Genomic DNA, 27,874 nt, shown 5'->3' with positions numbered 1-27,874 from the left:
CATGTGTCATTTTGCTCATCATCAGACTGTTTATTTGATATCTATTTGCATTGTTTGAGAAATATTCAGAAAAAGACAAAAAAAGTGGACAGGTACAAGAGATTATTTTATACTAATACTAATAAAGAATTGAATGCTAGAACAGGCCTATATGACCTTTCTAATCGAGGGCATGGAAAGCCCATATGCTTTAAATACATCGTTGTAATTAGTTTCAAATTGAAATGCATGGCAGAGATAGTACATGAACACCGGCCTTTAATCACACAAAAAGCCAATACTTCACAGGACACGCCACATCATTGCCATGACATCTGGTATGTGACTGGTCTACTTTCTCATCAACAGTCCCACGGACTCTGCATGGCCCACATTCTACCACCATAAAGTCCCTGAAGTAAGCATGCCCATTAATTCCATGACCGTAGCTAGACTACGAGAAAAAAATGCCTATCAAATAATGGGAATTCTTGTAGACTGACCACAATTTGCTCGCCCCTGAGGCGTCCCCAAAATCTATTTCACTAACAACGGCAAGGTCGTACTGCTTCCTATTGATAATATCATTAAAGTGCATCCTATTTTCCCATGGTAGGCTATCATTTCAAAATGGGGATAGATAAGTGTGTTCAGTCTACAATGCCAACGCAGGCCAACGATACTCTCAAGGCATAGTGTGGGTAGGTGACATAGAGAAAACGGGACAGAATAGAAAGCCCGACAAAAACGTCTTAAAACATGTCAAAAACTGGACCAATTCCTCTGCTTGGAGAGTAGGCCAACCAGGGCTTCTAGTGACGCAAAGTCATCTGTAGTTAGCAAGGATTTATTTCCATGTGCAATGAGACAAGATTAGCGGCCTGCATACCGATTTGAGCCTCTCATGAATAATGAATTAAACAAACAAGCAAAAACAAACATATATTTCAGCTCGAAAGAAATTAGCGATGACTACAAACACGTAAAAATCGTGAGCCAACATTACTTGCAGAAGTTGTCAACAACAGCCTTTCCCTACAGCATGGTGTCGGGAAAGATGAAGTCAGGGCCCGGTATGTCGTTCCCAGTGGCCCTGCAGACTCTAGACATGTAGTCTCGTTCCCAGTCTCCGAGCCAGCTGGATGGCGACGGCTTCGTCCACTTCGCACCAGGTTTCTTGGTTCTGCACAGAAAACAAGGACGCGGTGTTGGAATGTTTGGACCATAGTTGTCGGAAATAGCCTTCTTCGAAAACGAAGTGAACAGATTTCTATTGCTGGCAAGGACCATACAGAAAACACTACAAAGGTAGATGTGAATAGTGGAGTTACGCCAGGCATCATTTCAAAACTAGTATTAAGCGGCAGTTGCCAATTACACAGTTTGGTTTCGAATCCGTTACTTAATCCGACAAATGACACAGACACACATGTTGAACACCCTACCTGGCGGACAGCAATGTCCCTGCCTGGCTGTCCTGGACGAACAACTTCTTCATCTTCTCCGCTTCTTCCCCATCTTCAGCAGGATTCCACTTCAGCCCGAGCCTCTTCAGCAGCAAACGCAGTGCCTTCTCCTTTCCTCTCGCCAAGGCGCTGTAGTAAAGCAGGCAGTGGAAGAAGTACTCTGGGTGCATCTTCTGTAACTCCAGGGCACGATGCATCGAGCCAGCCCACAAGGCCATCGCGTAAAAGACACCACTTCCATTAGAATGCTCTGTAAATTTTGCGTCATCTCCGAAACATCCGAAGTAGTCGGGTATCATCGGTGCCCACCTCCACAAGCCACGCCTTATCAATGCTCGCACGAGGGAGTATACAACATTGCTCCGATGCCACAGTCTTATCAAAGACTCTAGGCACTCCATCCCGTTTCTGTATAGGAAAATGTTTTTCGCAGACGGGAAGGCCCGATACATCAAGTCGCCGATCAAAATAACATCGAATTTCATCTTGTACATGATGACATCCCGGTGACGAGGATCTGCCATCAGAAGATTATAATTCAGCAGGGTGACGACATTCCTTAAGAGTTTCACCATGTCGTCCTCGTTTGACCCGACGGCCGAGCTCACGGCGGGGTTGAGAGAGAAATCTTGGTTCTGTCTGGAACGTCTGGACCGGATCACTGCCATGCTGATGATGGAAAATATCTCGGGCTCGTTGGCCGCTTGAGCGACTGAAGTGGCATCGACTGCTCGGGTAAGGAGGGTGGAACCGCATCTTCCTGTAAGAAAAAAAAAACACGGACTCATATTGACGCCTGTATGCTTTAAGCTACATTTATCATTCAGTGTAAAAATATGATGTTGGGATGATACCGTTTCCAAAACAATAACGAAGGGTGCCATAACTTAATAACTTAATAAGCTGGTACGGATTTCGTCTTAACAAAGACGTGGTTATATTCGTCGTAAGAAGTCGTGCGATTTTGATGTCTGAAGATAAAGGTAGGCTGTGAAAGAACAAACTGCCGACATGGATCTAAGATAGAACCTTTGATAACAAGACACTGGAATATTGTACGACACGCGCGCGACGATTTTAAGAATATTAGTATTGCAACATCGTCTGATGATTTCAGAGTTCTTGGCAGAAATCGACAACACTCTTACCCGTCATATAAACAAAGACATTCTGCACATGCGCAACCTTGGGACGAATGGCATCGACAACATCTTGGAGATGTGAAAACGGAATGGAAAGAATCTCAGCCGCATTCCTTCGTTGAGCCTGTGAGAAAAAAGGATGCAACGGTTTATCTTGAATTACATTGACCTAGAAGGCTTTTAAAGCAATTTGCACCTCACAAAAAGCCAACGTCCTAGTTGCTGTACATGTATAAAGGCGAAATGCTTGTACACACACAACGAAAGGCCAACACAGCCATGTTATAAAGGTGGAATGCTCGTACATACCTCACGGAAGAACGGGTGATCTTTAAGATCTGTTCCGTGCACTGGTCGCACAAACACTACCGACTCTTGTTCCCAGTCGATGCTGTACACAGAAAACTCGTTCCCGCGGCTTGTGAAGAACCCCGCCACGTCGTTCACTGGTTCCATGTTTTCCAGAGGCACGAAATCGTCCAGCGAATTCAGCGGTAACTGGATTTTCCTTTTCTTTGGTTGTACCCTTCTTGTATAAGCCAGTGGTTGTTTCTCCTACAAAGAATAACATAGGAATTCTTGGAATTTAAAAATGGAAAAAAAATCTTCAAGTTTGCGCTCTCAACATGCACACTTGTGGGTTTTTTGTTAACGTAGACGACCACATACCTTTGCCAAATAATGTTAACCTTTTCGAGTGATGTCTTACAAATGCTTCTCTTTCACTATGTAAATAAGGTTCTCATTTGCATAGATTGTTACAATTGGTCATCTTGTCCACCCCAATAACACAAGTTCTGCAAATGTATGGATGTCTCATCTTGGCAAAGAAGGCTATTGTACCATTTCTTCATATATCATGTAAATAAGGCCATCTTCAAAGCTATCCACAGATTAAAAATCATGATGATCCGTCAACCCCTCCCTATTAAAGTTATTCTTAATCAAATTCTGAAATAGATATTGAAAATCGCCCCCTGCAATTCCAATAAAGCCTCTAGGAGACCCGAACCCTAACAACTTACAACACACACACTATCACACACACACACACACACACACACTGAAAAATTAGTAATTTACCTTGGCAAAAGTAAAAAAAAAGTTACGAACCTTCGGCCAAGGTGTCTGAACTGTTCGGGTAAACAGGTAGTAGGCACCGGCAGCCATCCCGACAACTGTGGCGGCGGTCATTCCCCACATGACGTCGGTCGTCAACTGTTCTGTCATGGCCAAACTGTCAGAAGTGCCGACACTGGAACTACTTGGCAACGATCCTATATATCAGAATAATAAAAAGCTGTCAATAATTTTCAGATGATTTTAGGCGGCTGCTTTGGCACCTACGTGTTTATTAATATCAGTGACACCCGGCCACCCGACCTTACGTTGATATATAACTGCAATGTTTACTATGCTCACCTATTTGGGATACCAGCTCACCTATTAAACAGACATAGCCAAGGGCAGTGCACAGCCAGGTGTTTGAGTCTTGTTTTTGCACGTACAGATTTGAGCATATGTAGTAGTAGGAAGTACTAGTGTCTCTGTAATCATAAAATGATGAAAGTAAATAACACTGGATAACATTTACCTTTTACAATGAGCTCCTGACAAAATCTATCCGTCTTCTTTGTAGGGCGTTTGTCGGCGTTGTTTCTTTGACGAGGTGTTTTGACAGCAGTGGAATGCGCTTGTGGGCATAGGTCAAAGTTTAAGGACAAACCGGAAAAGTCACTTTCTTGGGTGGGCCAGGGCATCGGAGTCATTGGTGACGTCAGGAGAATAACACTGGAAAGTGAAGGCTTATATGCTGTACGCGTAAGGCGTTTAGAATTGAGTTGTTAATGAGATTTTTATATTGCTTACATAAATTCAGTCTCTGAAATGCTGAAATCTCTCTAGTTGATTTTGCTTCAGTAATTCTTGTCGGCCATCGGTTTAGAAAGCAGAGTGTACTTACCTGGGCAAGCTTCTCGACATGATGAGAAAGTGAGCAATAGAGAATAAACTGTAGCCTCCTTCGCAGACTTCCTAGAACGGCGGCGTATAGGGCGTATTCAGTCACGTGACCCTCCCTCTAGCAACGAGCACTGGCGGCCATGTTGGTGCTCACTTGATAGTGGAGCCCTATGGAACTCTCCGTATAAATAGCAGATGTTTTCTACGCCATTCACAATTTCCCTTCGGAACGTTCTGTCTCACAATCATGGTGTTTTGCCTCGTGGTCAGATGTTTGATTGGGACTGATAAAGCACACACTGATCGGGTAACAGAAAGATTGGTTTGGCGTTTCTCGTGTAGGTAAGGGAACATACGAAGGGACTAACGACTGAAACAAAAGTGGATTTCTGACATACGAACAGCGGATCTAAATAGTTGAAGTTTGAGAATCAACGTGAGTGTATGGAAACCTTTGTATCTGGTCGAAAAGCAAATTACAGGCCCGTTGTGTAACACAGTCGCGGCACCGTGTAGTCGTTGCTTGAGATCTGATTAAACCTCCTTGTTGAGATAACCCGTTACGTTCGTAAACTGGCGGGTCCTTCAACGTCGAACTTTCCCGATCATAACGTACTCCCTGCAACCAAAATTTTTCACGACACTCAAGACACTGTACTACGTGGTTGCAGGCCTTGGAACACTTGTATGCTGTGAACTGATTTTATGCGTACTCTGTAAACAGTTTAGCGGCCATGTTTGTAGGCAGCTGGGGAAAACATTTCCTCGCTCGTCGATAATGGGTCATTTCCAGTAGGTGAAATTGGATTTTTGTAGCGAAAAGGATGTGAGGCTGGAGACTCTTTGCATATAATAAAACAGCGATCAGACGACTTCGCATTCCTTGGAAATTTAGAGACCGTCGGACACCGAGAAACTTCGCTGCCGGGTGAGCACCAACATGGCCGCCCACGGAGGGCAGGGTGATGACGTCACGTGAAAACGCCCTATATGTTTGGGGGAGGGGGGGGGGACGCAATTTCATACAAGGGCCAAGGTTCTCTAATGCCGGCAAGGGAGTTTCACTGCCGAGGGAGTTATGCCACCGGATAGAAAGGCGGCCGTCCCTATGCGACATAATTCCCTCGGCAGCGAAACTCCCTTGCCGGCATTAGAGAACCTTGGCCCGTGTAAGAACTTGCGTCACCCCCCTCCCCCAAACATATACGTCGCCGTTCTACGAAGTCTGCGAAGGAGGCTAAATAAACTGGATCTTCCCCCACGTGAAGGGGAACACTTTCAGTAGATTAGTTTTTGTATTAAAAGACATCCCTGATAGATTTTTGTTACAAGGTCATCTACAGCAATCATCTTGTCCTGTAGCAAGGCCGTGACTCTGCAGTTCTTCTACAAGTTGCTAGGTGCGCTGCCAGTCTGTGTGCCCTTGCCCAAGGGGATAAATATCGGAAAGCTTCTTTTTCTTCTTCAATGGTATACACACACTCTTCTGGGTGAAGACGAAGTCGGGTATGTGAACTTGTCCAGTAAGAAAGAAAGATCATACAAACTCTGACAGAGTAGTACTTATAGGTAACGCTGGCTGTAGACGTTCGTCCCCTTTCAAAATGTACGGTGTTGTCAATGTACATACATACCGGTAACAGTTACTCATCACTCAAGGCGTTAACTTAGAAAAAACTTTACAAAGACGACTTGAAACTGTTTGCACGATATTTTGACTGTTGTATTATTAATCAATAAAAGAAGCACAGTGCCAGAACTGCTCGTATCTAACATTGATGCAGGTTCCTTTGTTGTAGGCCTTGAAAAAGTTGCAGCGAAGTTTGTATTCTGTGCTCATTCTATTATTCTGAGTCACTGACGAAGCCACATTGCTGAACCCGGTCTGTGTGGCATGCTTAATAAAAGTCTTAAACTGGAATGATGTGGCTCCCGCTGTCTTATTGAATGATGACTGCTGTGAGAATGATGTCGGTTAGCGCAGGGATTAGTCCACCCCATATATACTTGTTATGAGAGTTTCGGACAGTGACCATTAAAACCACATGAGCTCGAGGCATGGGGGTGTTGTGCTTTTCATGTATTTACAGTTGAGGGCTTCATTGTAATACAGGACATGTTGTGCAAAAACCTGATGTATTCCCTCCAATTTCGCTAATTTCTACTATTTTGTTAAGAACCGAAGAAATGTGGTAGAGACTAAAATCCTCAACAAGAATTCTGGCGTTACTTGTTAGATGATGTTGTCGTTTTTTCGACCTCCCAGCGCCCCTTTCCTCAAAAATTGGTCTACCACTTGCAGAAAAACAAAACGTCCTTCACACTACCTCATACCACGTCATCGCTCCAAATACAGGAGTCTTGCAAATGTGAGATATCCTCACTTCTCCAGACTAATCATTATAATCATAATCCATATTCATGTCCCTTTACGCTTAGGGCTGTGTTGTTCGCCTGTTGTCTGTACAACACGGTCAAATGTACGAGCAAGCAGAGCCGGTCCCGTCGCCTTTCTCCGGTCCCGGCAGCGGCCAAACCAGCGGGCCGCCACCCCAACACCCTCCTGTCTATCAGAGTGGCTCAAAAGGGCGTGGCCGCCATGGCAACGGCGCTTCTGAAAAGTCTCAAGATGAGAGAGAAGAGTCTTCACATACGTCCGAAGAAGCAAAGGAGGCAAAACGTTACGCAACGTTCACGTCTGAAGGTAACCGACGTTTTTTAAGCTTTCCCTCTCCAGTTCGCATTTGCACAATCAAAATGTGACAAAACATTCCTCCATCCATCCATCCATCTATCTATCCAACCATCCCTCGAATCCATCCCCCATTTATCTATCCATCCATCCATCCATCCATCCATCCATCCATCCATCCATCCATCCTCCATCATCATCCAATCCATCCTCCATCAGTCTTACAAAACATTCCTCCATCCATCCATCTATCTATCCAATCATCCCTCGAATCCATCCCCCATTTATCTATCCATCCATCCTGGCTCCAACATCATCCAATTCATTCTCCCTCCATCAGTCTTTCAAAAGATTCCTCTATCCATCCATCCAGTGTTTCCGCCAGAGGGGCGTCTTCCCGTCAAATGACGGCCTTATGTCGCTTTGGACGGCCTGAACTCAGACATAGGCCGTCCTCTTAAAAAAAAAGACAAACTAAATGCCGAGAAATCGGGAAAAAAATACGAGAGGTCGGCATAATTTCTTTGTTTTTCTTTGTTACTGCGGGCGTGGGGACGCTCTATGTCGTTGGACATTCACACTCTTTTGTTTGTTGCTATTGTTAAGCTTGCGAAGAATCGATGTCGGTGCCTTTGGCATACGGTGATCTCATTAAAAACCCGTTTTTCAAGACTCAATCGAAGAAAGTCATCGAAGAAAACAAGGAAAAACGTAAACAAAACAAGAATTTCGCCCGTGCATTTCAGCCTCTACGTCGTGATTTGCCGCGATTCGCCATCATTTCTGACCGTATTCGACACAATATATATTCCTTTGAATGTTTTTCCGTGAAAATTCTCCATATGTACCGTAGATAAATCGTAATTTTCGCTATGAATTCACATAAGTCGAGCCGCAACCTGCCCCGTCCCGGGCCGTCCGCCATGTTTTTAAGCTCATTGATATGCAAGGTTTTAAGCGCTGATTGGTCCGCGTCATAAAAACCTGTGCTCTGATTGGTTGACGGCAAGATGTCACGTGACCACAGAGCGGGAAAACCCCTTTACACTTCCGGCGCTTCTGGTCAATATAGATCGCATTTTGTGACGATTGAAGCTGTATTATAGCGACCTTCGTAACAAATTGATTTTGAAAAATTAACAAAGTCTTTTCTGATCACAACATTCAGTTACTTTTCCTGGTCAATTAATTTTCGCGGTACGGTCAATCAATTTTCGCGGTACGGTCAATTAATTTTCGCGGTACGGCCCTCCCCAAGTGGACGGCCTCTCAGTCGCGGTCTGGCGGAAACACTGCATCCATCCATCTATCCATCTATCCATCTATCCATCTATCTATCCAACCATCCCTCGAATCCATCCCCCATTCATCTATCCATCCTCCAACATCATCCAATCCATTCTCCATCCATCAGTCTTTCAAAAAATTCCTCCATCCATCCATCCATCCATCCATCCATCTATCTATCCAACCATCCCTCGAATCCATCCCCCATTCATCTATCCATCCATCTTCCAACATCATCCAATCCATCCTTCCTCCATCAGTCTATCAAAAGATTCCTCCATCCATCCATCCATCCATCCATCTATCCAACCATCCCTCGAACCCATCCCCCATTTATCTACCCATCCATCCTCCATCATCATCCAGTTCGAATCCATCCTCCACTAATTTATCAAAATATTCCTCCATCCGTCTTATTTTATCCATCCATCCATCTGTCCAACCATCCGCCGACATGGTTGACGATTTTGGTCATTCTCGGTTATTTATCCCGGTTTACCACCGGTCTTATTCATATAAGGAGAACATAATGTTTAAGTTGTTGTACGCCAAAATTCCACCCTCGAGATGTCTAATCACATGTAGGTTCGTTTCCTGTTTTAAAGCTATGTAAATTCATTACCGCGTTGTTTTCATAATTTCATTAGCATGGTACCTGATCCATTTTCCTAGTATCCATAAGGCTTTGTGTCGCAAAGTTTGAATTGTTGTGAAGCGATCGATGAGATATAGCCTTCGCTGTAGAAATAAATATAATTGACATGCTATTATAAGTCACAATCATACCTGAGTAGAAATGACACTGATAAAGATATGTGAGACCACGACTGCCGTTTTATTCCATATGCACGTAACTCTTGTCCAGGTGTTTCAATGTTTCATTACAAGACATAATATATAACAATGTCTTGTCAGTCTTCATCGTACAACACAGTAATCAAGAGACAATAGTTCACCTGTCAACAACGGTACTGGTCTATGTGTTCAATGTCCAGTTATTCCATGCATGTTTTCAGTGTATACGTTTACAGAAAACAGCTAAAAAACAGCAATTTTACTCATATAACTCCCCTATACAATTCTATATGTATTATATGTAGATCTAGATGCAACCTTTAACATAGAACGATCACTGTGAGTTATTGATACAATGCTAGACGGTATGTAAATTGATAAATGAACTATGTGACATGAGACACTGTGCCGTTTATAATCCGTCATGGTTACGTCAAATCTCATAATGTGGCGGGTCTAGGGTACCCGCGGAATTATGGAAGCCGACGAGATCTCTTTTCCTCCACCGTTAGCTGCAGATAACAGATGGCCAGGTTTTCACTCTCATCATGAGACACTCCAACAAAATTTAAAAAAAACCTATGATGATAGATTATGGTAAGCCAGGAGTCTCCTATTTTTTTTAAAGTATGATACTGTGTTTTTATATAAGATGTTTTGTTGGTGTGGCCGTAACACTGCTCAATTAGAACCTTTCTTTCCACATACACATTCCTTATAGTACTTGTGACACTAATAAACAATTGTTATAGTTCTTGATTGTATTCTACGATGATTAGCATTACTCAATGAACAAAGACGTTTGTGCAAACCTTACGCAATTTTTATATGTTATTGAACATCAGACTTTACTTCCAGTTCTTGATCCCAAGTTATCAAGTTATTTACCGTTTGTGACGTCAAAACGACAGCCAGGTCAGAACCTGGAACCACGGCTGGTGAAAAACGTTCTTTTGAGAGGCAAACAGAGTGCATTACTGACTGGCTGTCGTGTTCCATGTGACGTCACGTACGGAGATCAACATCATTACCTGGCAGGGATCAAGAACTGGATGTTTGATTCGAAACGTTCGATGTTCAATCACGCCAGGAGAGTGTATATTGTGTGAAAATGTCTGCGTTCATTGACTAATACAATAGTCGAATGCCATCAAGAACTGTTGCATTTTAGTGCTATCAGTGACATAAGGACATTAAGGTTCTAACTGAAAGATAACTCTGTTGGGTTCATAAAGGAAAATTCCTCTTGCTTAAATGATCATTAATCATTGGGTTCTGAAATTCGTATTTCAAGGCATAAAAAGCTTAATTACTTTTTAATCCATTGGACTCGATGACTTTTAGATTCTAAAAGTAAGAGTGACTTTACCTTACAGGCTGTTTCTCAATGGTAAAGAAGGGAAATGAGGCACATTAATATTTGAGATCTCCGTTAGAACATGCATTGCAAAAATCAAAAGCATTTCAGGCATATGTCGATGAATATGGAAAATAGACTTAAAAGGTTGAAAAGAATTATTTCTAGCCCCCCAATTTTATTGACCCTTTATGCAGTTGACGTTGTTCGAACTTCCTACTTTAGTTTTCCAATTATGAACCCAACTGTTTATCTGTATTCCATATGTGATCTGCAGACTCTAACACCAAAAACTAAATACACATTAAAGCTACTTATAATATATAGCAACAGCTTCACCAAGCCAAAACATAACAAGAAAGGATAAACGATAATGACAGAAAAATACTTGTGTTTACAGACTCTAACACCACAAACTAGATACACTTGTTATTACCTACTCAAATAAAACATATCAGCATCTTCGCCTAGCCAGAAGCAGAACAGGAAAGGACTAACTATAATGTTAGAAAATTATTTGTTAATAGTGAATAAGTAGTTAGAAAACATTTTTATAAGACATTAAGCATATACTGCAAATAGAAGCAGATGTTAAAAAAATCGACGTAAAAAATATAAGGAATCGCCATCATCATGGAATACGCCAATCGTGATAGTGCAGCAATAGTATTGCTGTTGATCGATAAACACAGAGAAAGCTTTTTTGTTATCATCTGCACCAGAGCCCAGCGATCTAAATGGAAAGCGTATGATATTGATGGTATAATGATAAAGTCCACTACACTTAAGTTTGAATGGAGAGGTATAGGAGGCCCTATGCTATTGTGGATATAAAGTCTAAATTTACTTGGAGAGCCTATCTTATAGTTGGTATGATGAAGTTCACTACACTCTCTGTGTTTAGCTGAAGGGCCTATTCAATACTACTAATGACGCAGCCTGCATGTTAAAAGAGCTGAAGAAGCTTAAATCTTACATCGTCATTCTCTTAAAACTCCGGTTCTGGAAGAAAGAAACGTCTTAAGCCTTGTTGTCAGCGGTATCAGTCTTGTCCGTTTTCCCCTCAGCTTGGAATGCGATGTTGTCCAGTCCTAACAGAAAAATTAAAAACAAAACAAAAATGTTCATTAATTTTAAAAGCAATCCACAGACTTAGGCCACAAACTGGAGGTTATAACTGACTGAGATGCTCTAGTTTAGGGCCTTTTCGTGTTTAGATACTTGCATAAATTTTATCTTATTTGACTGATGGGGCAATAACCGATAGTGGTATTGCATTCTAATAATGAGCTGCCACAAGTCAAGACATATGTGCAAGACTTTAATAGGACCAAGAGAACCAGATATAAAAAGCTTTGCTTCTTAGTAGGATTATAATCAGATTGCTAGTTGTAGTTTCATGCCATGCGATGGGAACTTTGCAGTTGCTGGAAAATGGTCACAAACACCGCCCTGTAAATCAACGCCTAATGAAGCACAAATAAGGTCACCCACCGACACTGTCGTCATCTCGCTTCTTGCTCCCCGACGAGAGACCAGCCCGTTTCTTCACCAGAACAACGGCGACGTTCACGAGGATCATCACCCCAGCAACCCCTACTGACGCTCCAACCGCGACGCCCAGCGGAACGGCTGCTGGCACTGTGGAACAAGAGGAACGGTTGGTATGTATTAAAGAAAAATTTGACTTGACAGTAGCTTCACTTGTGGTGTTGCATACTTTAGCAGGTTGTCATTTTTGTCCTCACTATCAAGCGACAATTTCAAGATCCTGCATAACAACAACGTAAGCAACAGCTGATGTAGCGCTAGCAGTTATCACGCGTTGTCTACTTTTGGCAATGCCCACGTCCAAGCAGGACTTACACATATACCACTCTCTGTTAAGGAATCTGTATTTTAGAAGCCTATAATATGTGTATAAGCTCAAGTGAAATGAATAACTTGCGTTCTTGATGACGAAACCATATGTAAGCAACATTTATATGATTTCCTTGGGAAATATGTTACATTATCTACTGACCTGCCCCTGCTTCATCATCTTTGGACTTCATCTCGAACGGTCCTTGGGCGATTCTCACGTCGGTGTCCCTACTGCTCCCCCGGCGAACCCTGCTCTCCGCCCCGTCCGAGGCGGCTCGCCTGCGCCGTGTGGCCGGGATACAGCCCTGCTTGCACCGAGAGTCCGGGTCGTCCTTGAAGCAGATAACCATGGTGCAGTGAAGGTACACCTGCGGAAAGATAGGATATTGTCGACAGTCAAGAAAAAAATGACTCCCCGTACTAAAAACCTTCACCCTGGCAGTATGATATCACGTGGTTTTATAGATATGTCGCATTGTAATTTGCACATCGGTCTATTCAAACTCTGATGCGCGGTTTTAGATCTAAGTGTGAATCCAAATTTTCAGCATTCATACTGATGATTATGACGCTTAATGGGGAACAACCCATTTCATTTTGGGTTTCAATTCGAGGCTGCGCATGCACATTCTCAAATCAAGAACTTGCAATCTTCCAGTGAATGATTCTGAGGCAAAATGACTGTGTACAGGGAGACATGATATCTCATCAGCTAAAATATGAAATAACTGTTGTTTTTTCAAACGAATTTTGTTACACTTAAATTAGAATAACACAAGTTTGTCAACTCGTTTTTATTCTCTTGACAATACCAATTTTAAGAACTAGGTCGCAAACACTGTGTGGCGCTATGCGGCAAAACATGTGTCAAAGCAGCCACCAGAGCAGCCGACATAACCAAGCATTTAAACTATCCTTGTCTTATCAATTGGCCAGCCACCACGGAAGTGACATCATTCAATCAAATTTTACCATGCTGGGATCGAGAGCACGGGGGAACGTGAAGGCTTCCACGCTGTAGTACAGGGCCTTGTCATTAGAAAGGGCACTTTCCTTTCGCAGAGTTTCATCTATCTGGCAGCTGCAAGGTCGAAGGGAACAACGTTTATAACGAAAGAACGTTGCGGTTACAAGATTCTCTGATTGCTCTTACCTACGGCCACGATATAGTAACGCAATCAAACAATGTACCAGCACATATCTTCATGTACAACAAACTAGCAAACAAACAATCAAGCATCCAACAAAGCAGCCAACCCAACAATCCATTAATCAATTTGTCAGTCAATCAATCAAGCAGAACTATGAACAACTACATTTTTTATTGGTTTGCATAAATAAAATAAGAAACAGAGGCAAATAAATATTCCAAATATAACGATTGTGCAGGAGGAGGGAAGAAACCCGGGAGGCCTTTCTAAGCCCTCCTCCAATAAGCTAATAGTAATAATAATGAAATACAATAATAAAGAAACCCATAGATATAACCATTGCAGGTCAATCAAGCAATTCTCTAACCAAACAAATGACCGCACACATGTAGTCAGACACCATCACGACACCAACACACACACCTATCGTACATATACGTACCCATCGTCGATGATGTTGACCTGTGGCGAATCGTTGGGGTCAGTCGTGGGGGTGGAAACACAGTCACGGGCAAACAACTCCAGGTTGTTCAGCGGTGACGTCACGCTCAGACCGAAGTTAAGACGATCAGACGGTGTCACCTAGGGTGTTCATGTAAAAATAATTTATTATTATTGATCATTGCTAAGACTGACATGTTAATCATATTGCTCTTGTGCTAGGCTTATATCTTGTTGGCTTGTCGTTGTTGTTGTTTCCGTAGATGTCGTTGTTATTTCCTGTCATTGTTAGATCACAAAATAGCTAATACGGAGAAAGTTAAATGCAAATTTCCTGACCTGAATCGGAAAGTCAAAAGAGTCATAGGGTTCACCGAAGTCCGTCGAACTGTACATCTGCATTTCCACGGTGAAAGAGTTGTTCGCATCAACGATTCGAACACTGCAAGGGGATTAAAAACATTAATAAAGAAGCAGAAACTTTAATGCGTCGCTTTATGACCGAGATCCCCTTCAGCGTTAAAACCTTTTCCATCACAGTAAGGGTTATTCGAATTCTAAAAGCTACCATGATTAGCGATGGATGTAGTAGTTAAAGTCAGGAAATCCAGATCAGCTTTATTTTCCACATCTTCAGTCCCCTACTCAAGCGCTAGATTATCCACCGTGATTTTTGTTTTCTCAAATAGCTTTCGCGCAATCTTAATGTTGAGCGAACATTGTATTTCATACATTATTGACAGCTGTGAACAGTAGGACAGTACTATGGTGTCATAGGTTTCATGCTCGGTATCAGGTTGCGTGATCCACAAGTAACTTTTAAGCACAGTTGTAAGTAGTCTGTATAACGCAAACTCCAGCTGTCCGGGGGTTTATGTCCCCTCCCCTAGGCCGCTGGCGGTTATGGGCGGCTGACTAGAAGCTCGATTAAAATCAGGCCAAGTTGTAAGCTTGTTTTAACAAAGCGTAAAGGGATGTGCTTACCGAGGAGACGGGATGTTATACATGATGACTCCGTCATGGGAAACGTCGTATTGACCGAGGAACTGGCAATGGAAGGGTATGTTTATGGGCTGGCCACGCACGGCACCGTTCGCATGGGTCACTTGGTTGGCGATGGCTTCGTTGTAGAAAATGAATTTGTCATCCCCTGAGGTCTTAGGAAGTATGAGAGACATAGCAGTTTAAGGGTGCATCTATATGAATACAGTAGTAGTACAGAACACTACTGTACTTTCAAGGTTAGACTGCATCAGAACAAGGAACCTCGAATCAGCTGGCTCTTCCCCCAAATACTTCTCAGCAATGTCTCTGGATCATGTCCATTTGAATGTCCTTCTACCCTTCATCACAAGCCTACTGATTAGGAACAGACTAGGACAGGATTGAGGATAGCATTTCAAGGGTGAATCTACACGAATAAAGTAGTATCACAGAACAGTACTTTCAAAGTTAGAATGCATGATCAGAGCAAGGACCCTCGAATCAACTGGCACTTGCCCCAAATACTTACTTCCAAGCAAATGCCTCTTGATCATGTCAGTTTTGATGATGTCATTTTGCACTTGATCACAAGCTCACTTACATAATTCGAACTCTGACGGGCAAAAATTTAGGGTTGCTGCCTTACCTCCTGGCGGGTCCCGCACTCCTGTAGGTTTGTGTGGAACGTGACGACACCTAGATCTCCGTCCACGGTGCCAACACAGTTGGGGTCCAGAAGGTGCATGTTAAACACGTCCACAGCCGTCAGCACCGATAGGGGGATAGACAGGGTCATATTGCTCTGGTCGCACTGAACGTCGATGACAACCGAATCTGGAATGGTAAAACAGTCCATTCATGCCTTCATTTTAGATTTATGCTTAAGACTTCAAGGAAACTTATATCTTGTCATACTTGATGTCTCTTGGCATATCAATGTCTCCTGATCGGTTTCTGTCGAACTGCATGATATTCGGACATCACAGATCATCACAGGGTAGGCACGTTTATACAGTTACTTTCGCATGTTGACTCAACGTGACACATTGAGTAAAGACATTGTGGACAACGAAATCTTAGGCAACAATTTGCAATCTGCCAAGTAGGCAATGCAATTATTAATGCGGCGAAGCTCTCTGATTCAATCATAATGTCACACATGGAAACTAAAAGTGTACAACAAAAATGCGCGCATGCCATTCTACAGTGTTTTATATGTGATACTTCCTTTAAATCCCGTACAGCTGTAAAACAAATAATATTCAAACCTGTGGTAGGTGCTACCGGTTTGCTTACAGCTGTCGACTGTGCAGCGATGCTTACACTTGGCGTCTGGGGTACGGTTGGCGTTGTGCCTATCGCAAACAATTTTCAAGTAGATTAACTATAAAACCAATGTGTTACCCTCATTTGTTTCTTCAAGATGTTATCTTAGATACATATTAGCCGTGGTAAATGTTGCAGGGCTTACTTTTACTTCCTGTCTTGTATATAGCCCGTACTATATACAAGACAGGCCTTTCTTCCGTCCTCTACTAGCAGTTCTGGAATTACACTTTATTGAGTGTACTGGAATTGCACTTTGTTGTGTGTACCTCATCGGAGTTAATCCGGGCGAAAGATGATGATGATGATGATATACAAGACAGCAAGTAAAAGCAAGCCCTGCAACAGTCGCCACGACTAAGAGAATTATATGCCATGATAGAAAGAAACAATGATAGGGATTTGTGTCTCAAATATACATTTCTTGTCCAAATGATGTCAAATTAAGTTGGTGAAAGTCACAATACCTTGTGTGCTAGTGGTGGTTGTCGGAGTCTTTTCCCAGACTGCATCCCCCAGCACGATGGCCCTCTGGTAGTGTTCGGAGAAGCAATCCATCTTCATCGTGGAGTTGACATAATCTGTGTGGATAAAACACGGTTGAAACAAAATTCTTCTAACTCATGTCCAACACTCCCTAGAGATCTCTACCCCCTTGCTTTATAAAACCAGAGCAAGCTGCTAGGGGGCCCAAACTCACACCACGTCTTCATTACACCACAAGCTATCTGCCGCCAAAAAATCAAGACCATAGCACGTCCAGGTCAAGAGATACAAAAATTGAATTTCTGCTGCAGTACCAAGGTCACATACCAGGGGGCCCAAAATTGACCTTGAATTTTGGCTTCACAACACCTGCCCACATACCAAATATCATCGTAATCCATCCAGAGGTTCTTGAGTTATGCTGACTACAATAGTCCGGAAACACAAACACACACACACACAGACACACCAAAAACAATATCTCCATTTTTCATGGAGATAAAAATTGATCTCTTATCCACTAAGGTAAAGTGAAAACGTGCGTGCATTACTCGATTGTGATTGCTGTGCTTGTGAACACAGTTTCCAAGGATGTAGGTATCTGTTCAACATGGTAGTTACTGAAATTGCATCGTTGGTCTTCGAATGATACATATATGTACAAGTGCGTTGCATTGGACCTATCTTATCATAGAAGGTGAAGATCATAGTTGTGCGACTAGTAAGACGGATTCATGCTGGCTAAAGGCAAAACATCAGTGACAAAAAAGGCGACCCTGATGATCACGAGGAACTGCCTCTTTATATATGTTAGGTTGGTTTGTTGGGTCAACCTAGCCTACATGTCCACGGAATCTTCACGGAAGATTGCGTGGTATGGCTAATTTAATTGTTTTTAATAAATAGTCTGCCTCACCCCGTTCGCAGCGCTTGACAATGACATTTCCGCAGGGAAAGATCTCATCTATCAGGGCGTAAAGGGCCGGGTCGTAGGCTTGCAGCTCGGCACGGGTGTTGACGTGGTTGTGTATCCCGTCGGGCGGATCCCTCTCGTGATTCACGTTAAAGAAACTCTGCACACCTGTAAATGTAGAAATGTGGGATGTAACTTTGTGCTGTATCACACTGCGTGTGAAAGCAACGGCATCAAGAAGCCATCTTGGCTGATATGTTCGCTATACTGACCTTCTGCAAAGTACTCGTCAAGGGTCTCGGCGGCGTAGGTGTTAGCCCACAGTCCACTGGCCAGAGCGTCGTCATAGGCTGCCCGCAGACGAATTTTGAAATCACCGATGACCAGTCGGGCTCCAACGAGGTCCATTCCGTGGGCGAACTCACTGAGAAAGATATCTTCCGCTATGTACCTGTAGAGGATAAACGACTAGTCAATAGTTAAAAGCATTGAAAATAGGTTTACTTATACCCCCATTCCACTTGGACGGCGCTCTCACCGCGCTCTCACGGCGACCTCATTTTGGCCAGATCGCCGTGAGAGCGCCGACAGCGCGGCGAGAGCGCCATTGAGAGCGCCGACAGCGCGGCGAGAGCGCCGACAGCGCGGCGAGAGCGCCATGCGCGCCGTCACCTCGGCGATGGTTTTGAACATGCTCAAAACCTTCGCCGTGAGAGCGCCGAGGATGGCGATGAAAAACGAGAGCCGAGAGAGCGCCGAGGGAGCGCGGAGCGAGCGCGGTGAGCGCCGTGAGAGCGCCGTGCGAACGCGGTGAGCGCCGTGAAAGCGCCCAAGGTGGGATCAAAGGGCCGCAGCGAGCGCTCAAGGATCGCAGCGAGCGCTCTATGAGGATTGAATGGTCTTAACTGTAGTTCAAACAAATTTCATTCTTGAAGTGGTGTATCTTGAATTTCTGGGAATTTTGTGGTCAAATCATAGTTTTGCTCGTGGGTAATACAAATTGACCAATACCTACAAGTACTTGCTTCCATTCAAATTAAATTCCCTCCAAGTGATTTACCTTTCTATTATAAAGTAGAATGATAAAATATATTTATTGCAAACAGTGTACATGGCAGACAACACAGAAAAAAACAAGTTGAACATACATATATTACTTAAAGGAAAGCTACACAAAAAATTGAAAATCCTTCTATGCTATGCTTAATATTTTCCAAAGTCAAATTCTTACTTCAAGTTGTTTCACATAAGTCCGTCATAGTTCTGGGATTTTCCACAGTTTGCAACTTATGCCGTGCTGACGCCTTCTCACCTGATAATTGAATTATATGACGTCAGTGTTTCAAATTTTTCACCTGATGATTGTATTATATGACGTCAGTGTTCTAAATTTTGAAACACCGACGTCATATAATTCAATTATCAGGCGAGAAGGCGTCAGCACGGCATAAGTTGCAAACTGTGTAAAAACCCCAGAACTATGACGGACTTATGTGAAACAACCTGAAGTAAGAATTTGACTTTGGAATATATTAAGCATAGCATAGAAGGATTTTCAATTTTTTGTGTAGCTTTCCTTTAAGACACACACTGAGCGACCGTGCAGCAACTGAAATTGAATCTGTTTTCCCTTTGATTTTATCATTCTAATATGATGCAAGAGGTAAAGGTATGACTGTGAAGACAACAAAGCACACAAAACGTAACAAAAATTCGTTCTTTATCTCTGGAATTCGTTGAGTGATCTGTGAAATCTTTAAAAAGTTGCTGACATTTGATATTTTGGTCGCGCTGAGAGCGCGCAAGGGTCGCCGTAGAGATTCCACTTGAGCACGTTTTCCAGGAGTTCGGCGCTTTCACGGCGCCCTGGGCCTTTTTAGGTCGCCGTGAGAGCGCGGTGAGAGCGCCGTCCAAGTGGAATGGGGGTCTTAGACAGTTGTTGAAGATAATTCCTCTGCAGTCCAAAACAGCAGGGAAACTAGAATTTTCTGACTCGTTTCAACGAGAGGGTATCAAGAAACATAAACCACAATTTCAGCTGGGCTTTGATGAAGGCAATTCACTGACGAAAATAGGGATTTGACATCACTTTTTGCAAAACTATCTAGGAAATCCCAATAGGCCAATTTTTGCAAGAAATCAGGTTGAGAAAGTTGGGAGGAGAGTTTGAAGACGCCCATTCTGCTGGTGTGTTACGCCGAAGGGCGGTTATACCGGCTATACAGATACAGATCCTTACCGGTCGTTGCTGTAGCAGAGCACGTTCTCCTCGGCCCCGGTGGACACGGGTTTGCTGGGGGTGCCCCCCAGGCCTCTGGCCCGCGTGTTGAAGAATGGGTCGAGGTTAGAGTGTTCGGGAATATCCAGCGTCACCTGTAAGTATAAAGGTACGTGAAAAGTTATCGTGGTAGCAGTAACGGTGTGAGCTGCACGAAATAGACAAACGGAGACCTGTTTCTCGTGTGAATGTTGGTACCATGTACAACAAAATCACTAGAAGTATGTGAAGCTGTCAAATGATAGGTGGCACAATTGGCCGCAATGGCGCAAAACGGAGACCTTACCTCAGTTTCGGCCATGATGGCAGCCCTGCCGTTGTAGTTATAGTAAGAGTCCCGGATGTCCTTTCTGTCCGCTAACATGAACAGCACAATGTAACACGCTCTCCGGAGGGCGTCGTCCGACACGATGGAAGAGCCGAGGATGGGGATACCATAGGCGTGGAGATATTTCTAGTTTACATGATGAAAGGGAATGTGCAGTGTTGTCTGTGATGTTCCAGTGCAGCTCTACTTATTTATCTATTCATTTATTTCTGTTTTCCCTATAGATGGTAGGCGTAATCAGTGCTTAACACACCTCTTTACAGGCGTGCCCTGTGCAGAATAACATTTTACAGAATAACGTAAACAGATAACATAAACAGAATAACATAAACATGGAAATAAGAGAATCTGATAGACAACAAAAACATCGAAAAACTACAATATATACACAACCAAGCGTCAATTAGCTCCTAAGGAATTATGCGTTCAGACATGGTCGGTATTATCAAAATTGCCGTGGTTAGCAAGCGATTTGTTTTGAGCCAGCGGTCACTACGGAGGCTGGTACTCATGCTAGGTCGGTATATAGGAAATTGTGTTATTCAGTATGTCTACAAACCTGGTAGAAAATGTGCAGATTAAGCTCGGTCCGCACTGCTTCAGAGACACTTGTGACGTCAGCACATTGCCATGTGTCCCAGGAACGTCCGCGGCGTTTGGAAGTGCAATGAGCGCCAAGGTCTGAGAGGAAGATATACGAACAAACACACATATTTTTGATGTTTTACAGGGAATGCAGAATGTATTGCAAAGAGTTCTTTTGGCCAACAACATGGCCAGAAAACAATTCTGTTACATTTAGTATCAATACCAGTATATTTATATAGTTATATCCAGTACAATATAAAGGAGATCAATTCGTCAAAATGTGGTGTTGTATCTTTGTGTATAAATTCGGCGACTTTTTAGCATCATATATCATACTTGGGAAACAGACGCCACAGCTAAGCCGACAGCTCGTAAGCATATAGCTCGGGTTGCTCTGGCACTGTCCACTGTTAGCCCAGCTAGGACAGAAGAGGTTGGAGTCTGGGCAGGACGCGACCTGCAAAAGAAATACGTTTTGTCAGTACATCCTAAAATGTACGGACCCAAATGTCATAGAAACGTATCACCTGCTGATTGAAGACACCGAGATGATCAAAAGTGAAAACATCATCGCCTACCGTGCGGCTTACATTCCATATAGATACTAGATACGCACAACCTGAAGAAGGTACACACCAGGGCATGCCCGCACGCGATCCCAAGGAACTGTGACGGGTCTGTACCGTAGTCAAGCTATTTGAACCGACGGAAAAGGCGGCTTGCATCCACTTAACCCTTGTCCTGCTGGATTTCCAGAGCAAAAATATACCCCCCCCACTGCTGAAGTGCCCAGACACCTTTGAAACAAACTTTACTACAGTAGTATATACTATGATATTGCAACATACGTATTTAACAATGCCTGATATGACTGTCCAAGCCTAGCGCTGTACGGAAGTGTCGTGGGCATTTTGTGCAGGGCAGGGTGGGTGTGGAACGAGGATGAAGAAGCCACAAATATGTATAGAAATAACCCATGATTAGAACTTTAATTTACCACGCAGACCTGAAGAGAATTAAAGCACATGACTTACATCAGGACAGCCCACCACGGTGATGTTCATCGTGGCCACTCCAACTCCGTTGTCCGCGGTGCAGGTGTACACCCCGCTTTCGGAATCGGTCACCTCCGCCACGGTCAACGTTCCCGCATCCTCATCCACCACGGCACGATCAGGGAGAGAGCCCGGGTCGTGGGTCCAGGTGTAGGTCGGTGCGGGATCCCCGCCGCCATGGCAGGTCAGGGTCAGGGACTCCTGGTAGTACAGGTTAGCGGAAGGCCAGGCAGAGATGACTTCTATGTCGGGAGTGACTGGAATTGAATAGCGACATTACACTCGTGTCAGTCTACAGCATCTAGCTAGCTCCCGTTTTATGGCCAGCAACAACTCAAGAGGCTATAAATGTATTCTAATGATATTTTCTGAAAGAGTAGATTAAAAGCCAGCAGGGTTGATTATGGGCCTCTTGACGACTTTTCGTGGCACTGCAACAGAACTCCCGGTATATGCATCTTTTGTCTTACCACGACATGGAAAGCAATCTGTCACCCAAAATAACACCATAACATGTCCAGGAGAAAAGATACAAAAACAGATCGTGCCACTCTAATACCGAGGAAAGTTGCCAGAAGACCAGTAATCGCTAGGCCTAACCATCTATCTACCAACGACCATACTAATCCACCCATAGCTTCTGAAGTTATGCTGGCAAAACTTTACGGAAGCACAAACAAGCAGGTCACACGTGAACTTCTAATGTAAAGTTTCATTGATCTCCCCCAAGAAAACTTAATCAGTCATAAAATTACCTTGAGCAGTCACGGTTGAGGTCGTTGCTAGTATAAGCACCATGGCCGCCCACTTCCAGTAACATGATGTACAAGGACCCGTCATTGTGTCAGCGTACATCACCTAAAATGTCACCAATCGGATCTCATCGTTATACAGGATCGAAATGTTCTTGATACATTATATACAAATTCAAGCTCTCTCACACCGCTCTGAGATTTCTATCTCCAGATGCGTCTGTCGAACAGGTCCTAGGACATAAGCCTAGACCACATCTATTTGATATGATATCATTGCAGATGATACAACATCTTGCAAGCTCTGGAACAATAAAACACAAAAGAACAGCAACGAAATAGAAAAATAAAAACAGCCCCCCCCCTGCTGTAAGTCATGCAAGCAAACCAGTTTGAATTTTTTTAAATAAGAAGTTATTGATAAATAGTTACACTTAGTGTATTTGTGACGATAGCTGGCTAATTAACTCGACCAGACGCCTGTTGTCGACAATTTGGATTAGTTACCATGGCATTGTAGAGTCTATAATACGATTGCTTCTTTGTTGCTTTTATAAATTGCGGAGGATTACATGATGTAGAGGACCTCATTACTTTACAAACAAGTATTACTGCTGAAGCGATTGAAACAGGATTAGATAAGATTCCGATCGAAAGCTAAAATGACTAGTTCAGCACAAAAGTCTCCAAATACAGGGATCATTCTTAAAACCTTTACTTTGAGTTTTTTGTGCTCAACTTAGATTTGAACTTTGAAACGGAATCTTGGTTGATCCTCCTTCAATCGCTTCAGCAGTCCTATTCATTTGTAAAGTAACGGGGTCCTCTGCATCATAAACCCTCTGAAATTTACAAAAGCCAAAAAAAGCAATCACATTATAGACTCCGAAATGTCATGGAAACTAATCCAAGTTGTCGACAACAGTAGTTAGGTCGACTCATTACTGTCTAGTGAATGCTGGAATTGTAATTTACACAAGCAGCCTTCAAAAGTTATTTTCTGATATCGTGAAACAGGCTTAAAACGAAATTTGAGGAAGCCCTGAAATTTTCGGTCTACTCTAGAATATAAAGACGTTATTACAATCTAGTAAACGATAACGTTTGGAAACTGCTGCACTGCTATCGCCAGGTGGAATAGCGTACAGTACTTAAAAGAGCTTGCAGCGTTCTTTTGTCGATCTGAAAGATTTTATCAGTAGCGCAGAAGAAAAGTGTTTGTGGTTTTGCGAATTGTTGAAATCCCCTTGGTGACTTATAGTATCAAAGCCTTCTACATCAATAAGCGGATACAGAAGAAATCCCCAACAATTCACAGCAGCCACTCACAAAAGACGGTTAAACTAATGGCATTATAGAATCAACAATGTCAGGATGAATAATTCCAGTTGTCGCCATCAAAAGTTTGGCGTATATATCAAACTGTCCAGAACCCACACATAGTGTCAGTTTTTCTAGAGGATAGTTTTCAGACTCTGAGAGATTTTCTACCTTTGAGAAATGATCATGAAATAGGCTGCGAAAATTGATATTACGACTCAAAGATGATATTTCCGGTCAAGCCCGAACTGCGGAGCAATTTATTAAATGTAGTAAGCATCTGCATTGAGTAAAGAGTATTGCGCGAATCTTTAACATAGGTTTGGGCTCTTGAGAGCTTACAGCGGTCATCTTTTAAGTTCCAACGGTGTGCTACTTGTTTTTTTTTGGGGAGGGGGGGGGGTAACTCTAGTGTTAGGCTTTCTGATGTCACGATGGCTGATCCACGTATAGCAATCAAAGCGGTCAGAACCGTTAGGCTATTTTAGGCCCTCGGCACCAGAAAGTCGCCAGCGACTCACACTAGACACCGACTAATAGCTAACGACTTTTATCGGTCTATAGACTATATCAAAATTGAAAATTGTCATCACGAATCTGCCTGCTCGCCTGAATTGTCCAGACGCCCTATCCTAATGTAATTTTCTATCATTTAGGCCACACAGATGTTATCCTATGGATGACGATCTGTAGGCCCCCACAACTGATGCGAGCGTGAGAAGATTGTTTTCTAGAATGGGCAAGAAAAAGTTGCCTTCATTATGAATCTATTAATAAGAACATGAACATCGTAAACCAAACAATCAATTTTTCGGTTAAGGAGTTAATCAAATTGACAAAGTAAGTACGTTTTATGATAGGAAACGGGGCTGTCTGTGACACTGGTTTCCGTTTTCCTATGCATTGCTTTTCAATTTACGCCATATATTTCCTAATTTTGCAGCTTATTTGCACCATTTACGACCTGGTCGCGATTTCTTGATCAAAAGAAAACTATTATTTTCACAAGGCGTGGTGCTTCAGGAATCGCTTGTTAAAACTACACGGGTCGTTTTCTTCAGCCCAGCAGATTGGACTACTTTCTCATTTCATTCATTACTACACAAAGAAACTAATTGGTCTATTACGGGCACGTTTTAAGATGCCCTATCTGTTCTTGTCTAAGGTATTCGATTTTCAAAAATGTTTACGTGCCTGTAGGTAACTTGAAATTACTTGAAATTAAAGTAGATCTTGTTAGCGGTAACGCACCCAACGGTTTCGCCGCAAGCTCGGGACTCGGACGCTCGGCATTTCATTTCGGCACCATCTGCCGACCCGCTCGTGCGACGCTCGCGGTACAAGCTCGGACAATAGCGTATAATGGGAACCTTATGCGAACGTCTGATATATGGACCTATATTCAGTATGACGTGATGCTACATACAGAATACAACGTGGTGTATACCGTATGGCCTGAGGTAGCGGCTCGACTGCGGGTCGACCACCGGTCGGGCTTTGACTGATGGTGATACATCGTGTTATATTTCATTTATGTCATAGCCACTCGTAAAAATACACATTTCAATACGAAATGCGACAAAAGTCGAGAGAGTTTGGTGTCCTGGAATAACGACAAAAATTGTAGCATCATCGATTGCAACCTCCGAATCTGGTATTCTAAATTTTCAACAGCGGCGCACTTGGTCCACTCGAAATGCATTCTAAATAGTGGAAGCCCATGTAGATAAAAGATAAAAGTAGAACACCGTATGATAACCAAACTTATCGCCCGGTCCGAAACACCACTATCGAACGTTTTCGTATGACATGATTTACTTTACGAAATGACATCAGCACTGTAATATGATTGTGTACTCTATCGTCTAGTACTGATCATGTACAGTGAAACTTCAGTATGTTAACTGTCTGATTATTGCTTTTGTGGTATAGTTCACACAACGCAATGCAACTTGTTCTTTTACGAATTGCTCCAAGAATCAACTGACTCTAGATTTTTCAAATGAGTCAAGATACTCAAAAATATCCATCCACCACTCCACGCACTCTATCGCATGTTTTTCGAACACATTTTGTTTGCAGTTCAAAGCGCTCCGCGGTCCTAAAACCCTTTTCGGTATAGCGGGATGAATGTTCATTCTACTTTGACAGCTGCGTAAAGCCTGGTTGGCAACAAAAATCATAAATGCGATGAAATGATGAACTTAAACTGTCTTTAACTCAAGCAGAAAGTTCTGTTGTAAATAGTCCCGACGCCCGGTGGCCATGGAACGTACATCTATCTAAAAACGGCGCGTGGGTCGCTTTCGCAGTCAGTCCGAAAAATTGGGGTTAGAATCGTTAGTTTTATTATATCCCTTCGGACATGAAACTTAGAAGCCATAAACAGGAAACTATCGTGATCATATGAACATAATTCTAGACAAAATTGATTTTTATGGAGTGGGGAAATGTCCCGAGTAAAAAATACAGCAACAAAAAGTCAAACCGGGCGCGATCTATTCTGTAATAAGAATTATGATCTGATCTGGCGTGGATTTAGCCTGGGTGCCATCGGATTACTTCCAGAGTTCCTACACTAGCTACTCTGAAAAAAATCAAGGTAGAGAGTGTAGGAGAGAGTGTAGGAGCTTCGGTATTCATCGGATGGCACCCAGGCTAGTGTGGATTGGGGGAATCTGCTATACCTTGATTTTAAGTTCTAAAAAAAACAGCGGCTTTAGCCAAGATGGCTGTTTTTGGTCAATCATTTTAAAGCTAAACGTCATTTTCCATTTTTTTTAGTCATAAAAAAGAACTTAAATGGATTTCATTTATTTTAAAAAGCAAGACTTAAAAAAGAAATAAAACTTCATGGCCATATGTCTCATATCGGACGATGATGGTAAGAAAGTAAATAAAATGCAGTGCTAAATATCTTCTGGGTTGCTAAACAACCGTGGAATTGCAGTGTTGAAACGTTTATGTCCACATTCGTTTTTAATAGTTTTTGAAAGTATTCGATCTCTAAGATGACGATGGTATCCCGCCAGGTATCACTTTCAACACATTTCTTGATAATACATATAGGCTACGGTTACCTGAAAATGTTGGTCAGCAAGCTATTGAATGGAAAAGATCGTTACATCTGCTCGTTGTGGCCACGCAGTCCTTTTATCAATTTTTCAGCAGAAAAAAAAGCTATTTTTGTGGGTCTATAGGCAAAATGAATAAAACAATTTAATGATATGCGACTTTTGTAAATAACCACTTGTCTTTGACGTCCCTTGCATTATTGATAGGCTAATATTCGTTTATAAAGAGAATAATCGACCTACCTAGCGCCTGTAAAGTATGATTTTCGTTGGTTAAGTCACTAACGGCAGTTGATTCCAAAAAGTGTAAATATGAAAAAAAATGTATTGAAAGGAAAAACTTACGTCCTCAAGTGAAGTCTACGGTGCCTTGCTGGTTACTCTTCACGTGTAGACCCGAAGAGTCGACTATTCAAAAGTAAAACTCCACCCTCGTAGTGTCAGAAAGACAAAGTCGGACGTCAGGTACACGGGCTGCACTCTGCACACTCACGTCTATGGTCTTCTCTGCCTTACTTCTCACCTGGCTGACTTGACTTGAAGCCTTTCCTTATATTTACGATTTTATCAAAAGAAAGCAGAAAGAAAGGCCTTTGTGATTGTGCGACGTTCTAAAGGTAACTTGGCGGCACCAA

The 27,874-nt window shown here is 42.7% G+C and overlaps 2 protein-coding genes across 2 annotated transcripts; both read right to left on the bottom strand.

Annotated features, from left to right (window-relative positions):
• Positions 1 to 6: 6 nt before the first annotated feature.
• LOC136439746 (uncharacterized) lies at positions 7 to 4,557 on the bottom strand. Its single transcript, XM_066435309.1, has 6 exons — positions 4,182 to 4,557; positions 3,701 to 3,864; positions 2,897 to 3,142; positions 2,594 to 2,711; positions 1,425 to 2,205; positions 7 to 1,162 (listed from the first exon to the last, which is right to left on the bottom strand). The coding sequence occupies exons 1-6, from the start codon at positions 4,354 to 4,356 to the stop codon at positions 1,015 to 1,017; spliced, it is 1,632 nt and encodes a 543-aa protein (XP_066291406.1). The 5' UTR covers positions 4,357 to 4,557; the 3' UTR covers positions 7 to 1,014.
• Positions 4,558 to 9,342: 4,785 nt separating this feature from the next.
• On the bottom strand, positions 9,343 to 27,837 carry LOC136439735 (uncharacterized). The gene is made up of 19 exons (XM_066435298.1): positions 27,585 to 27,837; positions 22,849 to 22,951; positions 22,073 to 22,350; positions 21,375 to 21,495; positions 21,010 to 21,131; positions 20,409 to 20,576; positions 20,084 to 20,217; positions 18,117 to 18,295; positions 17,848 to 18,012; positions 16,913 to 17,026; positions 16,388 to 16,474; positions 15,766 to 15,953; positions 15,120 to 15,292; positions 14,475 to 14,577; positions 14,137 to 14,276; positions 13,516 to 13,624; positions 12,704 to 12,911; positions 12,175 to 12,321; positions 9,343 to 11,771 (listed from the first exon to the last, which is right to left on the bottom strand). The coding sequence occupies exons 2-19, from the start codon at positions 22,946 to 22,948 to the stop codon at positions 11,701 to 11,703; spliced, it is 2,607 nt and encodes an 868-aa protein (XP_066291395.1). The 5' UTR covers positions 22,949 to 22,951; positions 27,585 to 27,837; the 3' UTR covers positions 9,343 to 11,700.
• Positions 27,838 to 27,874: the final 37 nt, after the last annotated feature.

The sequence above is a fragment of the Branchiostoma lanceolatum genome, chromosome 1 (genome assembly GCF_035083965.1).
Source record: "Branchiostoma lanceolatum isolate klBraLanc5 chromosome 1, klBraLanc5.hap2, whole genome shotgun sequence".
NCBI lineage: Eukaryota > Metazoa > Chordata > Leptocardii > Amphioxiformes > Branchiostomatidae > Branchiostoma > Branchiostoma lanceolatum.
Note: the sequence above shows the minus strand (reverse complement) of the source record. Positions and strands in the feature narration are given on the sequence as shown.

Bases quoted from the DNA above. Each gene is read 5' to 3' on its own strand.
- LOC136439735 (XM_066435298.1), bottom strand. From the start codon at position 22,948: ATGTACGCTGACACAATGACGGGTCCTTGTACATCATGTTACTGGAAG. The intron at 21,496-22,072 runs GTAAGTCATGTG...TTTCTTTTGCAG, and splicing joins CCGTGGTGGGCTGTCCTGAT to GTCGCGTCCTGCCCAGACTC. The intron at 18,296-20,083 runs GTAAGGATCTGT...TATCCTCTACAG, and splicing joins CTCTGCTACAGCAACGACCG to GTACATAGCGGAAGATATCT.
- LOC136439746 (XM_066435309.1), bottom strand. From the start codon at position 4,356: ATGACTCCGATGCCCTGGCCCACCCAAGAAAGTGACTTTTCCGGTTTG. The intron at 3,865-4,181 runs GTAAATGTTATC...TCTGATATATAG, and splicing joins TCAGGAGCTCATTGTAAAAG to GATCGTTGCCAAGTAGTTCC. The intron at 1,163-1,424 runs GTAGGGTGTTCA...TTTTCTGTGCAG, and splicing joins GGGACATTGCTGTCCGCCAG to AACCAAGAAACCTGGTGCGA.